This window comes from Crocuta crocuta, unplaced genomic scaffold (assembly GCF_008692635.1).
Source record: "Crocuta crocuta isolate KB4526 unplaced genomic scaffold, BGI_CrCroc_1.0 scaffold95, whole genome shotgun sequence".
In the NCBI taxonomy this organism is placed as follows: domain Eukaryota; kingdom Metazoa; phylum Chordata; class Mammalia; order Carnivora; family Hyaenidae; genus Crocuta; species Crocuta crocuta.
In genome coordinates this window covers 12,246,496-12,261,165 of record NW_027530971.1, presented here as the reverse complement: position 1 = coordinate 12,261,165, position 14,670 = coordinate 12,246,496, and the positions used below count along the sequence as shown (strand labels likewise).

At 46.4% G+C, this 14,670-nt stretch overlaps 1 protein-coding gene across 1 annotated transcript in view; it reads left to right on the top strand.

Moving 5' to 3' along the window:
* The window catches only part of BRINP1 (BMP/retinoic acid inducible neural specific 1), a 176,153-nt gene extending 163,511 nt beyond the window's left edge, over window positions 1-12,642 (top strand). The window contains exon 8 of the mRNA XM_077769803.1: window positions 11,055-12,642. Coding sequence (XP_077625929.1) covers window positions 11,055-12,195 — 1,141 coding nt within the window. The 3' untranslated portion in view covers window positions 12,196-12,642. The remainder of the gene's footprint in view (window positions 1-11,054) is intronic.
* The last annotated feature ends 2,028 nt before the right edge of the window (window positions 12,643-14,670 follow it).

Genomic DNA, 14,670 nt, shown 5'->3' with positions numbered 1-14,670 from the left:
CAGTTGGTGGGGGGGGGAGCGGGGGGAGGGAGGCCGGTCAGGTCGCTTGTAGGTGATCTCAGAGCTCCAAGAGGAAGTTTTCCAAAGCTGCAAGTCCCTTGAGATCAGAGTCCATAAACTGGGTGAATTGCTTCTGCCTTCTTGTATTGGTCAAAAAAAAGTGGTAGAATCGGTCCAGATTCAAGGGAAGGGAGCATAGATCTCCTATTTCTGAGACAGGTGGGTCTGTGAGCCACCTGCCGTACATAGTGGGTTTCGTTTAGTCTTGCAGTGTAGTATATTCTAGTATAGAAGAGAGTGTACTCTTCAGAGACCTTGTGAAGAAACATTTTGTAATACAGAGTTGCCCGTTTGTTGACCTTTGCCAATCAAGATGGCTGTTTAGGTGCATATTTTGCTGTTATTGTTCTGTTTTGTTTTCTTGGAAGCTGGTTAAAGGGAGAGAATGTTCCATAATATGATTTCATTATTTGCTGGGTAAATGGGTAGTGTGGGTATTTGAAGTGGGAAGAGGATTCTGCCAGTTGCTGGGTATCCCAGATATGGAATAACTCCAAGTATGTGTTCTAGAATCAGGAAAATAACTATAGGAAATCACCACTGGACCCACTGCGAGTCAGACCAAGCTAAAACTCCATTGATCACCTGACCTCCATAAACACTTATTCTGACTAGTGGACCGCAGTGACATTTTTGTCTTTGGGAATTAGTATCCGTTCAGATCTAGTGTCCAGTAGTCCTTGAAAAGTTTGAATACTCCCTTTTCCCCAATGCATCGTCACCCCAGGTAAAATAGTGCCTTTGGGAGAGGTTGGGGGAAGGTGAACAGTATATGTTTCTGGCTGCGTTTGGGGCTCTTTCTCAAGGGGATAATGATTCTGGCTCTGAGCTTCTAGGTATTACTTGTGTGACTTCAAATAAGTCACATAACCTCTCTGGGCTCTGCTTCTCATGGACCAGGACTTGTCTGAGCATCATTCAGCTCCACGATTCTGAAAATCTGTCACTCTAAACCCACAGACAGCTCTCCCTGGAGTAAATTGCTACGTTGATAGTCCCCGACCTACTCATTTTTGTGTGTATATGTATGTATTTGGGAGGAGGGGAAGGTAGCAATTTGGTGACAAAGACCTATTCTGAGTGTGTGTTAAATTGTCCTATTAAAGAAGAGGTACAACCCCACAAATAACCTCTGGCTGGCTCAGGGCAGTTCATGGTCAATCATAGAAGTCTACAAAGTGCCCTCCCAACTATGGGGCCACGAAATTTTTACCTACATTGCTTTTCTATTTATGGGGGTAAAAAAGTAGGCAGCCAGTGAAGCAGAACCCCGCTGCAACCCAAGGGTGCACCATCAGGGGGAGGGGCGTGGAGATGAGTGCCGGCAGCTGGGTTTCGCTGTGAGTGATGTGCAGAGTTCCTTCTAACCAACACTACTGGGCGTATCTCCATTCTCATCCCTGTTTGTCATTCTGAATTTGCAGCAAGTAGGGCAGTTTGACTCACTGAGCTGACGTAAGGCAAGCAAATAAGCATCTTCAGACCCTTTCTGTTGTTTTTAGTTTAGTTGTTCTTTTTTTTTTTCTTCCCTGGGGCTCAAAAGTGGCTTCCTGTTCAGAATAGAATCTAGAGGCTCAGAGGACTGAGTCAGAAATAGAACGAAGTTCTTACAATATCCGTAGATCGCTCTTTCATATCCTCCAGGGCCAATTCCAATCCACCTCCCCACCTCCAGCCTCCAAGTTGGCCAGCACGTTCACACGCGGGTGAGTTATAATCCCAGCAATATTACAGTCCCCTGGTGGTGTGCAAGATAAGTCACGTCTCCTCCTGGAGCCTAGTTTTTCACATTTTTAAAATGATTCCTGATACCCTCTTAACCCAACCCACAACACAGAAACGTTGTGAAGATCAAATTAGAGAACCAAACAGAAGAGCTTCAGGGGCCACCGGGGTGGCTCATTTGGTTAAGTGTCCCACCTTTGATTTTAGCTCAGGTCACAATCTCATGGTTCGTGAGATCAAGTCCCATGTGTGTCTTTGCCCTGAGTGAGGAGCCTGATTAGGATTCTCTCTCTCTCCTTCTTTATCTGTCCTAGCTCTGCTCTCTCTCTCTCTCTCTCTCTCAATATAAATAAATAAAATTCAAAAAAATTACAAACAGAAGAGCTTAGGAAAGTTTAAAAGTGATATAAAAATGTAAAGTACTGCTACCTTGATAGTATAATTCTGCATTGTTGCACTATATGCTAACTAACTTGGACACAAATTTAAAAAAATTTAAATAAAAATTTAAAAAAAGAATTTATTTCTGGATAAATTTAATTCTGGATGTCTTAAAGGAAATTTTTTAAATAAATGTTTTATTGAAGTATTATAGACACAGAGAAAGTGAAGATATCACTGATGTACAGCAAGATGAGTTTTCCCCGAGTGAGTTCACACATGTACCCAGCAGCACCTGATACAAATTAGGGCATCATCAGCACTGCAGAACCCGGCTGGGTCCTCTCCTGGGCACTACCAGCCTGCTTTCTGAAGGAACTACTTCTCATCGCTACACTCACTGCAGCTCAGTTTTGCCCCTTTCCATACCAAATATTTACCTTAGTAGGCACTTCCAGGTTTTCAAATTCGCTGAACCAATTTTTCTCTCCTGCCACTAGCATAGGAGAGTGTCATTTGCTGCACATCCTTGTGCTCATACTTAGTGGTCCCCATCTTTTTTATTTGTATTCTTTATTTGATTTTAGCCATCCAGCTGCAGAAGTATGTATCTCATTGTAGCTTTTATTTATTTATTTTTTTCCTGCGCCTAGAGTGGAAACCCTGATGTGGCGCTCCAACCCACAAACCGGGAGATCATGACCTGAGCCCAAGTCAGAAGTTTAACCGACTAAGCCACCCAGGTGCCACTCTCATTGTAGTTTTAATTGGTATTGTCCTCATGACTAATGAAGTGGAATTTCATGTGCTTCTTGGTCTTTTGAATAGCCTTTATTATGAAATGCCTTTTCCTATCATTTTTCTATTTTCCCTTTTGGTTATCAAATTTCTTCTTTCTGCTTTTTATTCTCTTTCTTCCCTCCTTCCTTCTTTCCTTCCTTCCTTCCTTCCTTCCTTCCTTCCTTCCTTCCTTCCTTCCTGGGACAAATCACATTCATTATACAGTTTAGTGAGTACATTGTGCAGAAAAACAAAAATTGTGATAATTGCATCTACGCTGATTTAAAGAGACCCAGGAAGGAAAGGCAAACCCTAGACAGTATAAAATGGCTTTGACTAGCCCAGCATCCGGCCAGTGTAGGAGTTACCTGTATATTATAAATACAGTCCTTGATTGGCTAGAGGTATTGCAAATGTTCTCCCTAAGGTTGTCTTTTTATTCTTCGAATGCTATCTCTGATGGATATATTTTATCATAATATAGCCCTATTAATCATTTTTTTCCTTTATGGTGAGCTGTTTTAAGCAATCTCTGTCTCTGCAAAAATCATAATAATGCTCCCCTATGTCTTCTTCTAAAAGCCATTCTGTTGATGTTGGTAGTATTGTTATTATTATTTTACTTTTCCCATTTAGATCTGTAATTCATCTGTTTATGTTTGCAGATACATAAGAGATGAAGTGTCAGGAAGATGTTTTGTTGTTGTTGCTGTTTTTATATCAGTATTCAGCTGACCCAGTGACATTTATTGAATTCTGTCCCTGGATTTATAATCTATAATTACTTATTTCAAAGGGACCATTTTCTGTGTGAGCCAGAGGAACACAATAGTTTGTTTTCATGAGAGACAGTGTGCACCTACAATATGTCGGAAGCTTTATATATAGTATTTTACTTGATTCTCAAATGTTCTGTATTCTGTTGTTGAGAAAATGGAAGCTTTGGAAGGACAAGCCATTAGCTGCAGGTTAAATGATGAGTAGCAGAGCAATGATTCAATACCCAATCTTTTTCGGACTCCAAAGCCCATGCCTTGCTCTTTCTTCGAACATCATGGTGACAGCATACATTAAGACTATGGAGGGTGTGGGGCGCCTGGGTGGCTTAGTCGGTTAAGCGTCCGACTTTCGCTTGGGTCATGATCTCGTGGTTAGTGGGTTCGAGCCCCGTGTCAGGCTCTGTGCTGACTGCCAGCTCAGAGCCTGGAGCCTGTTTCAGTCTGTGACTCCCTCTCTCTCTGACCCTCCCCTGCTCACGATGTCTCTCTCTCTCTCTCTCTCCTAGAAATAAATAAAACATTAAAAAAAAAAAAGACTATGGAGGGTGAGTAACCAGATAGACTAGGGTATTAAGCTACAGTCATCTAGTAACTGAGAGAGATATTTTTATCTGGAGCATTTATAAAACACAGTCGGTTGTTCTTTGCCCTCAGTAACAATAACGGTTAATGGTCAGTCATCACTTCTTTTCACTGCAAACTTCCCAGGAGCTTGGTGTATCTGATCCTAGTTCTGAAGACAAAGTGTATGGTATGTGTCACCTTCCCCATTTGACAGATAAGGAAAACAGAGAATCAAAGAGGTGAGGTGACTTATCCAAGGTCACATAGCAGGGTCAATATCCAAAGGCAAATGGTGGTGGAGTGGGGTCCAGGATTTTTTTTAACCAGCTGGCTCCCTCACCTGTGATCGCTCCACCTCACCGCACCCCTCATTGACGTAGATGATCCTTGTACTTCATTACTGTACGGAAGTCCATTAGACCAAATTATTACAAAGGGTTGTGCTTTCTAGCCTTTGGGTCTTGACTAAGACTCATTTCTGTGCCTAGCTACTGTGTGGGCTACTCTTGCAGCCCTCCCCCCCAGGAACTGCTTGTGCCTTCAGCCTTTCTTGTCACCCCCAAAGGTGCTTCCAGGTCCTTCCTTCACTTGTCTCCAACACATCCATGCCCCAAAGCAAAATGCCGAATTTGAATATGCAGCTGATGTTGTCTGTCACCTCCTTCCAGACACAGATCTGTGTAATTGCAAAAATTGTTTCATAATCCTTCTCAATTAAGCTCCTGACAACCTAATTTTAGAGACTCCATTGGATTTCTACATGGCTGTGCTCCCCATTCCTCTTTATTCCCTCCACCTCTGACCTCTGCATGTAAGACCGATTATTTATTCCACAACGCCAGAGCTAGAAGGCATCTTCACTGCCCCAAGGGGCTACAGAATTCTCCTTTTGGCCTTTCCTTCCTTATTGCTGTGAGCCCTTCAATAAGGCTCTGACGTCATTTCCAACACTGAGAGAAGCAGGAAACACAGGTTATTAAGACAACGATAGGCAGTCAGCAGTGGGGGGTGGGGTGGGGGGAATGAATGATTAAAAGCTAAATATTTTTCCGGGAAAAATGAGGAACACAGAGTTGGTCTGATGGCCAGCTATAATTCACACTAGCATATCCAGAAGCCAAGGCTTCCTTCACTTGAGCCCTGAACATTCTGACGCCATTGATGTATTCACCGTTATCAACACTTTGCCTCTAACAGGCACACACACGCGCATGCACACAAGTGCACACACGCATGGTCATATGCAGCACAACCAAAAAAAAAAAAAAAAGCAAAAAACCCAAAAACAGTGCAACATCAGAAGCCTAGAAACAACCGTTTCACCTTCCCAGTCTAGTGAACAGTCTACAGAGTATACATTTTGTGGCCTCTCATGGAATTACTCAGACACTCGTTATAATGTCAAAGAAATGCCAAGGAAGAAGCACAGGGCATAAATAAAAGAATAATTCAGAGCTCCAATTTCATTTTTTTTCATTTCCTCTCCACTTTTAAATAAACACTCCTGGTAGGCAAACGGGAATTATGGATCATAGTTTTCTATTTTAGCCCAGATCTCTTTCTCCCCACCCCCTCCTTGGCACTCGATTTGTGTGATCTTCCCTAAAATGCCACTGGCCTGGCACTGCATTCCTGTCTTAGGCAAAACCTCCAATTAAAATCAGCGGGGAGTTTGTTTGAATTAGGAATCCCAGCCTGGGCTCCCCAGCCGGGTGGTTCTGAAAGGGAGGTGTGTGTCTTTGAAGCCACTGATGGGAAGCCCTGGGTGGCATAGCCCTTGTCCTCTACATGACGGGTAACTCCAGCTGTGTCACTGGGACACCTGTCAGGTTGCCAGAAATCCTAGCCGAGGCAAAGACAGGGGCCTGCCGGGAAGCATGGCCCAGAGCCCAGGTCTAGGGTATCAAGGGTAAAGGAAAGTACAGTCGGGATTGGAGGGAATGCTGGGTTTGGCTCCAGAAATCCTGAACTCTGGTCGGCTACATCCATGCTGTGTGACCCTGAGAAAGTCACAGTCCCTCTCTGGCCTTCAGTGTCCTCTCAGTAGAAGGAAAATCACAGAGGAGTCCTAACTCAGGGGGTTGACGTGAGGATAGAGGGATCACAGCCACAATGTAGAAAGCACTCATGAAACACAGATACCTTCACCTGAGCCACAGAGCCTCAGCGTTCAGGTCTGAACATGAGTGGGATGTGATGAGCTGAACACTTCCCGGTCTTCTTCTTGATGGGTTTCTGCTTCTGTGGTCCAAGCTGCTGCACGTGGCCCTCACAGGGAGCCCACCAATCAGGCTCCAAGGTTTTTGAGCTTTAAATATAAGGATGCAGGCTTCTGCCCTCACCTCCTTCCTCCTCTCCTCCCTCCCTCTCCTCAGCACCCCTCCTCTCCCGGGCAGAATGAATTGAAATCCCATCCAACAGAAAGATGCTGATTTGGACGTAATGGAGTTCATCTTTGGCTGCAAACGGAAGATGCTCTGGATCCCCAGGGACAGAGAAAAACCTTTTAAAACGTGGTCCTCGTTGCCTCACATGGACTGCCTTGCAGCGGGGCTCTGTCAGACCTTTGTGAGACCCTCCCCTCTGGAACCGGCCTATTAAGCCACTCCTCTGTTGCCAGGGTTGAGGCAGGCTGTCACCAGCTAGCCCGGGAAATGGTATTTATAGATCACAGTCCCTTCTACCCCTGGTCCCCAGCCTCTCCCCCAAGCACTTGTCGGTGAGCTCCAATTATCTGTGAATGGTGGAGAGGCATCCTGGCAGGTCCAGAGAAAGCGGGGAATGTGATAATAGGCCCTTCACACACTCTAACTTTCCGTATTTTTCCATGATTTCAATCTATGTCTCTTCTCATTGCCTGTGGCTGCCTTCTTCTTGCCTCACCGTCCTAATTTTACATGATGGTACGCAGCACCGAGCATGGCTTCTCTGGGGCTGGAGAGTGTGGAGTGTGCATGAGGGGTAACTGTGGATCTCCGACGAGGCATCTCGCTCCTTAAGGGCTCAGTATCTCCATCTGTGACTCACTCAGATGTGTGTGGGGAGCCTCTAGCACAGTGCCTGGTGGTATACAGTGAGTGCTCAATAGTTGTAAGCCGCCGATCCCTGTGGCTGATCTGGGGTGCTTCGCTCAGCGGACCATTGTCAAATTTCTGAATGACGACTATTACTACCCAGAGCACTGGCTGCAGATGGAGAAGATGTAGGAAATGGGTCTTGAGCGAGGTAGAGTCCTCAGTGTTGAAAGCTGCTTAGGTCCAGAGCAAACACACAAAACACTGGAACGAGCTTGTTTTTCTGGATTTGCTCTTCTCCGCAAAAGTAGGTGCTGGAAAGCAAAGAAGTTCAGCGAGCTTGGGAATCAGGGTTCTCACCAGTAACACTGCTCCCCCGTCTCGAACACCCAGCCTTCGCTTCTCAGAAAGGGCCGAATTGCCCTCGGAAGGCCTACCCAGCGTCCACATTTCCCGAGCCTTTGGGTTATGACACACGAAGGCCTGCCTGGCTGAGCGACTTCCTTTCTGTCCCACCCTCTCTGATTCCATTCCCTCTCAGTGCCCCTCTCCAGTCCCCTGCTTCTACATCGTCCCATCCGCTCCTCCAGGTCAGGCCCCCTGGTCCCCCCTCCTCCAGCACGGAGGCTGGCTCCTCTCTTACCCAGCCTTCCCCGGGTTCCACCTCCCTCCTCTGGTTCTCTTTCCTCCTGCCCTGGGCCTCGAGCTCCCAGCCCCCCTCCCCCCTGCACGCGGCCCCGCTCTAAGTCCTCTGGCTGTATCGTTAATGCCTTCTTTGATACGGCCCACAACCTCACGATTATTCTGAGGTCAGGAGACGCAGGTGCCAGGCAGCTCACTGACGCGCCTGAGAGGGCCTCTGTCCCCAGTCCCTCCTGCTCGACCGGCCTGGAATCCTAATTCGCCACTAGCCCCTTCGCTGTTTACAGCATCACCAGGGACTTTCATCTTTTTATTTCCCCCACCGAGGACTCTGAGGGCTCAGCCACAATGAGGCATTGATTCAAGGGGTGAGGGCTGCGGGGCTGACAAAGGGCCCCAATGATGGGACACGGGAAAGGGGGCGCTCTGCGGGGTTATAGAATGCCTTGCAGATGGGAACAGAGGAGCTCTCAATGGGGTACTGTCCTGTCACTTGGAGAGGGAGTGACAGGGGCAAGTGTGGGCCATGTGAAAGAGGCATTTTGGAATGACGCTCTCGTCAGACGGAACCGTGCAATCAGAGGCGTGTGGCCGGCCCCTGCAGCTCACGAAAATATCAGATGACTCATGGCCAATATTCAGTCAATGTTCTGGTTTGGGAGGTGGGAGCCGCAAAGCTCATTATTATTCCAGCACCGTTTCCTGAAGGCTGGGCCTGCTGCTGTTCTCCAGGCTGTAATAGGATTGGTCTCGTGCAGCAGACACTGGGGAGGCCTGGAGCTGTGTGGGTGGACGGTATCGGAAACTAATACTGCAGCCCAGAGGGGAGAAGAGAAGTTGGGTTTTGCTTTTTTTTTTTTTTGTTTTTTAGTGGAAAATACGAGAAAAATACTAATTTTGTGCGTTCATTTGTTCAGCAAACTGTCACTCATCCCGCAAACATCTGGGGAGCTGAGCTCAGGGTGAGGTGCTCAGGGAAGGACGGATGTCCCCTCTCCAGCCCTCAAGCCAGGAGGGGACACTTACAGGGAAAGCAGGTGTCTCTGTACAGTGTTCTGAATGAGGCGAGGGAGGTTTTATTGCCAGGGCTGCGTGGTTCTGTGGATGTAAAAGGCAGAGCAGCTTTGAGGAGCGCACTAATTATTCCTCCATTTTTTCTCTCAGCTGATAAGCAACTCGCTTCAAGCAGAGCATTCTGGGAAGCTGTTTCAAGACTATCCATTTTCAAATGTCCTACAGAACAAAATGGCTCCCCTCAGACTCCAGAGAGATAGTGGAATCCCTGAGTGTCTCAATACCTTCAAAGGAATAGCTTATTCTCTGGGATAAGAGTGCTTACTATTATTACCTGTTTAAATAATTGATCTATGCCAGGCTCTGTGCTAAATGCTTTAACTATATTATCTCACTCAATTGCCTAAGATAGGCTCGTTGCCTAAGATGAACTTTATTATTCTCATTTTAGATATGGATACTGGGTCTTAGAGATACAAAGTGACTTGTTCCTGGTTACAGAACTGAGCTTGGAACTCAGTTCCTCTTGGGCCAGTGCACACGCTTTGTCAACATCAGGTTCTACTGTCTCCCTCACGATTCTTGGGCCCGGCGACCACGGCTCTGCAGTGGAAGTGAGACGGTTGATGGACTACTGACATTTCCTTGCACGGGCAGTCTGATGCAAGAGGCTTCTCTTTCCAGTTTCCTAAAATGGGGGTCATGAGCCACTGCCACCGCCATCATTGTCACCATCCACATGACCCCAACACACTGCAACCTTAAGAAAGGCTTTCTTGACTCTTGCTTGACATATATTTTAAAGACTAATAGCTATGAGCCAGGAGACTTCTCCACTCATTCACTGTATGACATTGAGTCCATCATTTCCACCTCTAAGCTTCTCTTTGCCGTGTCTATAAAATGGAGCTGAGAGTCCCTTTGCAAGAATAAGAAGAACTAACTTTTATCGAGTCCTTAATACCTAGCAGGTTTAGGGATAAGCCTTCACATAAAAATTCAGGTAATCCTCACCACAGCCCCATGTGGTGGTGATGATTAGGAAGGTGCAGGAAACTGCCCGGCATCGCCTCAGCTCCTAAGTTGAAGAGCCAGGATTTTAATCAATCTCTGACTGACCTCACAGCCCAAGCTATTCTCAGGGTGTTGTTGTGAGGCTCAAGTGAGAAAATGGGAATGAATGTGCCCTGTGCAGGGTAAGAAGTGCCAGACACATGTAAGGGATTATTCGTAGCATGGAAGACAGCCAAGAGATGAGTTGCACAGAAATGAGGAAACATGAGAGGCCGCTAAGCTGACTGCCTTCCGTATTTTTCCTTATTCTTCTGCTGCTTCTTATCTGATCTAGTATCTGTCTCCATCGGAATGTTTCAGTGGCTGGAACCCCAGGGGCGGGCTTGGGTAGCGCTTCTAAAAGTGTTGAGGGGCCGTGGGGAGGGGGACCTAGAGATACACGTTGTGATGGAAGCCCCATTGAATGAGAATTTGGAGCTCGGGGAAAAGGGGGAGAATAACATCTCTCTTACATGTGAGGATCATGTAAGATCACCACTGTGGAAGTGCCAGGTGATCTCTAGAGCAATATAAAATATAATTTGTTTTTGTTTGAAGTCGTTGGCTGTCACATAACCTCCTGGGAGGAATCTGGGAAGAGGGTTGAAAAAGAGATTCAGGTGAAATGTATTAACCCCTAAGTTCTTCCCTATTGCTCATTTTTAAAATCTGTGGTCATTTGGCAGGGGTGTTGGAGTTTAGTTAGACACTCTAATTTCTTGGATCAGACTTCTTTGGGGCTATGGTAAAATGGAATCCTGGAGCTGGAAGGACCCCCAAAGAACACTCACTCCAACCCCTTCACTTCACAGATGAGGACACTGAACATTAGAAGGGTGCAGTGTCACTCAGCGGGTCGGTGGCATTACAAGGCACTATAATGCAGCCCCTTGTAATGTATATTCAGTGCTCTTCTTACTCTAACCGGTCTACCCAGTCCCTTCATCTTTGGCGCACCTGCACTTTGCATACCCCCTTGGGTCGCCATGACCAGCCCGCCCCCTGGTGGCTAACGATATCCGTCTTCCTTCTGTCCCTCCAGGACAATTCAGCAGTGGCTTGCAAGGGTCCAGTCGCTCCTCTACTGCAATGAGAACGGGTTTTGGGGCACCTTCCTGGAGAGCCAGAGGAGCTGCGTGTGCCACAGTAGCACCACGCTGTGCCAGCGGCCCATCCCCTGCATCATAGGAGGGAACAACAGCTGCGCCATGTGCAGCCTGGCCAACATCTCCCTCTGCGGCTCCTGCAACAAGGGCTACAAGCTGTACCGGGGCCGCTGCGAGCCGCAGAACGTGGACTCGGAGCGGAGCGAGCAGTTCATCAGCTTCGAGACCGACCTGGATTTCCAGGACCTGGAGCTGAAGTATCTGCTGCAGAAGATGGACTCGCGCCTCTACGTGCACACCACCTTCATCAGCAACGAGATCCGCCTCGACACCTTCTTCGATCCGCGGTGGCGCAAGCGCATGTCCCTCACGCTCAAGAGCAACAAGAACCGCATGGACTTCATCCACATGGTGATCGGCATGTCCATGCGAATCTGCCAGATGCGCAACAGCAGCCTGGACCCCATGTTCTTTGTGTACGTCAACCCCTTCAGCGGGAGCCACTCGGAGGGCTGGAACATGCCCTTCGGGGAATTTGGCTACCCGCGCTGGGAGAAGATTCGCCTCCAAAACAGCCAGTGCTACAACTGGACTCTCTTGCTGGGCAATCGGTGGAAAACGTTTTTCGAGACGGTCCACATCTACCTACGTAGTCGGACTCGGCTACCCACCCTACTGCGGAACGAGACTGGCCAGGGCCCGGTGGACCTGTCCGATCCTTCCAAGAGGCAGTTCTACATCAAGATCTCCGATGTGCAGGTGTTCGGGTACAGCCTGCGCTTCAACGCCGACCTCCTTCGCAGCGCCGTGCAGCAGGTCAACCAGTCCTACACACAAGGTGGCCAGTTCTATTCCTCTTCGTCCGTGATGCTCCTGCTGTTGGATATTCGGGACCGAATTAACCGCCTGGCCCCTCCTGTGGCCCCGGGGAAACCCCAGCTGGACTTGTTCTCTTGTATGCTCAAGCACCGCCTGAAGCTGACCAACAGCGAGATCATCAGGGTGAACCACGCCTTGGACCTCTACAACACCGAGATCCTCAAACAGTCGGACCAGATGACAGCCAAACTCTGCTGACCTGGGGACTCCTGGCCATGGGCTTTCCCTTTTGTTGTACACACATCACAGAACAAAGCAAAGCAACACAAACACAAATTTGTAAAATGTAATTAATAATTCAAAGAAAAGGAGGAAGAGTCTTCATTCGTTGGAAACGAAAACGTTCTAGCAACTGTATAAAACCGTTGGGCATGTTTGTTATTTCTATACTCTGTCATGAAGAAAGGTCTCAGCCTTTGGAGGAGCTTGGAGGGGTTGCTTCTTAGGCCTCAGGTGCTGTATTGTGGGGGGAGAAGGGGGAGAGCATATGCAATGAATTGCAAAGATCTCTGCTGTGCAGGTGCTAAGATTAAACACTAAAAAGAAAGAGAGATATATGTAATGTACAACCGACACTGCCATTTTTCCTTGTGGGAGGAAATGGACATACATAAAGATATTTCTTGGGTTATGATTTCTTCCCTCTTTATGCCTAATTCCTCGTGGTTTTTTCGACTCCTTCTTGCGCAGGGGCGACAGCGCTATCTTACGCGTAGAGCTTCCCTCATTAGGAATGAACCGAAGTTAATTGAAGTGGGACAACAGGTGGGCTTAGAGGGACAGGCATAAGCCTAATCACAGGGTGTTGAAACAATAAGGAACCTTATACATCAGCTGTCACGCCCCTTGATTTAGTTTGTGAAATAGATGTGGGGAGAAATGAATGGCACGCCCATGGCTACACATGGTCACTGCCTGGAGAAGGATTTGAACTCTGCCTTCTGAGCCCCTTGGCAGCGTTCCTTCTAAATCACTCTGGCCTTGTTTGTGGTTTCTCCTCCAGCTACACTGCCACAGGAAGGGATGTTTTTCAGTCTCAGGTTTTTTTGATAGCTTTTTTTTTTTCTTTTAATGGAGAGACCCCTTTCACCTACTTTCTCCAAAAGAGACATGGTGCAGGATTTCCTAGAAGTGCTTAGCATACTAAAATTTTATTTAAATACAAATCAATAGCCACAATAAACTACAATGGGGTAGGTTCTAACACTGCACTTCTCGTTGCACTCCTCTGCCAGGCACTTCCCCCAAATCTCTAAAAAGCGATCTTTGATTCGCTCAGAACACCACACACACACACACGCACACACACACACGCACGCACGCACGCACGCACGCACAAACTAACACGGCCAGTTCTCTGGCGGTTATGAAGGTGAGAAGCCTTATGCTGGGACTTTGGAGCTAAATTGAAAGGAGAAACTCAAGAAAGAAAACTCATTTCAAAGCACTCCTATAGAGGATTTGGGCAGATAGCACTTCTTAGTCTTCAGGATCTCTACGTTTATCTTTTTGCTGAGGTGGTACTTTCTAGAAGTGCTTCTGAGAATCTGAATCTTCACTTCGTATTGCCAGAGATACAGGATCAGAAATTTCAGGGTCAGAGGAGAAAATGGAATTCCTCTGGTCTAAATGTTTGCACAGTGTGAATCTCCTTTCTACCCTCTTAGGGAGATCACTGCTGTTCTGACTGGACCATTTCCAGGATAGGAAGCCAATTAACTCTATCTTCCACATTCCTTGGATTTCTAAAAGAGGAATCAATCAAAAGGGAACAATAGTATTCACTCCATTTTGTGTTGTAAAATAGATCTAATTATTAGATAGTTCTTCTATACCTTGGCCTACTTTTACATACCTTCTACTCACTGGTTCTAGTTCTGGAATGTGCATTTCTCTCTCAACTTAATTCTATCTTAGATAAAATAGAAAGGCCTATCTCAGGTGTCACCAGAGTCTGTGATAATATGACTCAACATCATCCCCAATATAGTTTAAAAGGAAAGAAGGAGAGGGCTTCAGTGCATAAGAAGAATTACCGTGTGTGTGTGTGTGTGTGTGTGTGTGTGTGTATGGGGGGCATGGAGAAGGGAGGAGTAAGTCTTTTTATTTTATTTTATTTTATTTTATTTTGTAGTGGTAAACTCCAACTTTAATGTTCCAGTTTTTAGTATGAATTAGCACATATTCTGATACCAACTTTAACACTAACATGCACTTCACAAGAACACGGGGTTTTGGGACCTTAGATTTTGAGGATTCAGGGTTCATTTAGATTGGAAATTCCTTCATGCCAGAAATCCCATAGCAGCTATTCATCAAGCAAAAGATTTTGCAGAAGGTCATCAAATCGTGAAACATCTCTCCAATGCCTATTAGATGAATGGGGCATGTCAGAGAAACAAAAATTTGTAAAGACATGGTCTATACTTTTGTGCCACTCACAAATTAATGAAAAAAAGGCATATGAACCAAATTTAAAAAATAAACAATAATTACAGTACACCATGATGAATGAGTGCTGTTGTGGGGTCAGACACACAGAGAAGAGCCCTAAAGAAACTGTTTTCTCTGTTAATGTGCTTGGCAAAGGCTTTATATGGGCATATTTATTCTGAGTGTTGAAGTGAATTAGATGTGGGAAAATGGCAAGGAGCAAAGGGCCAAAGGAACAGA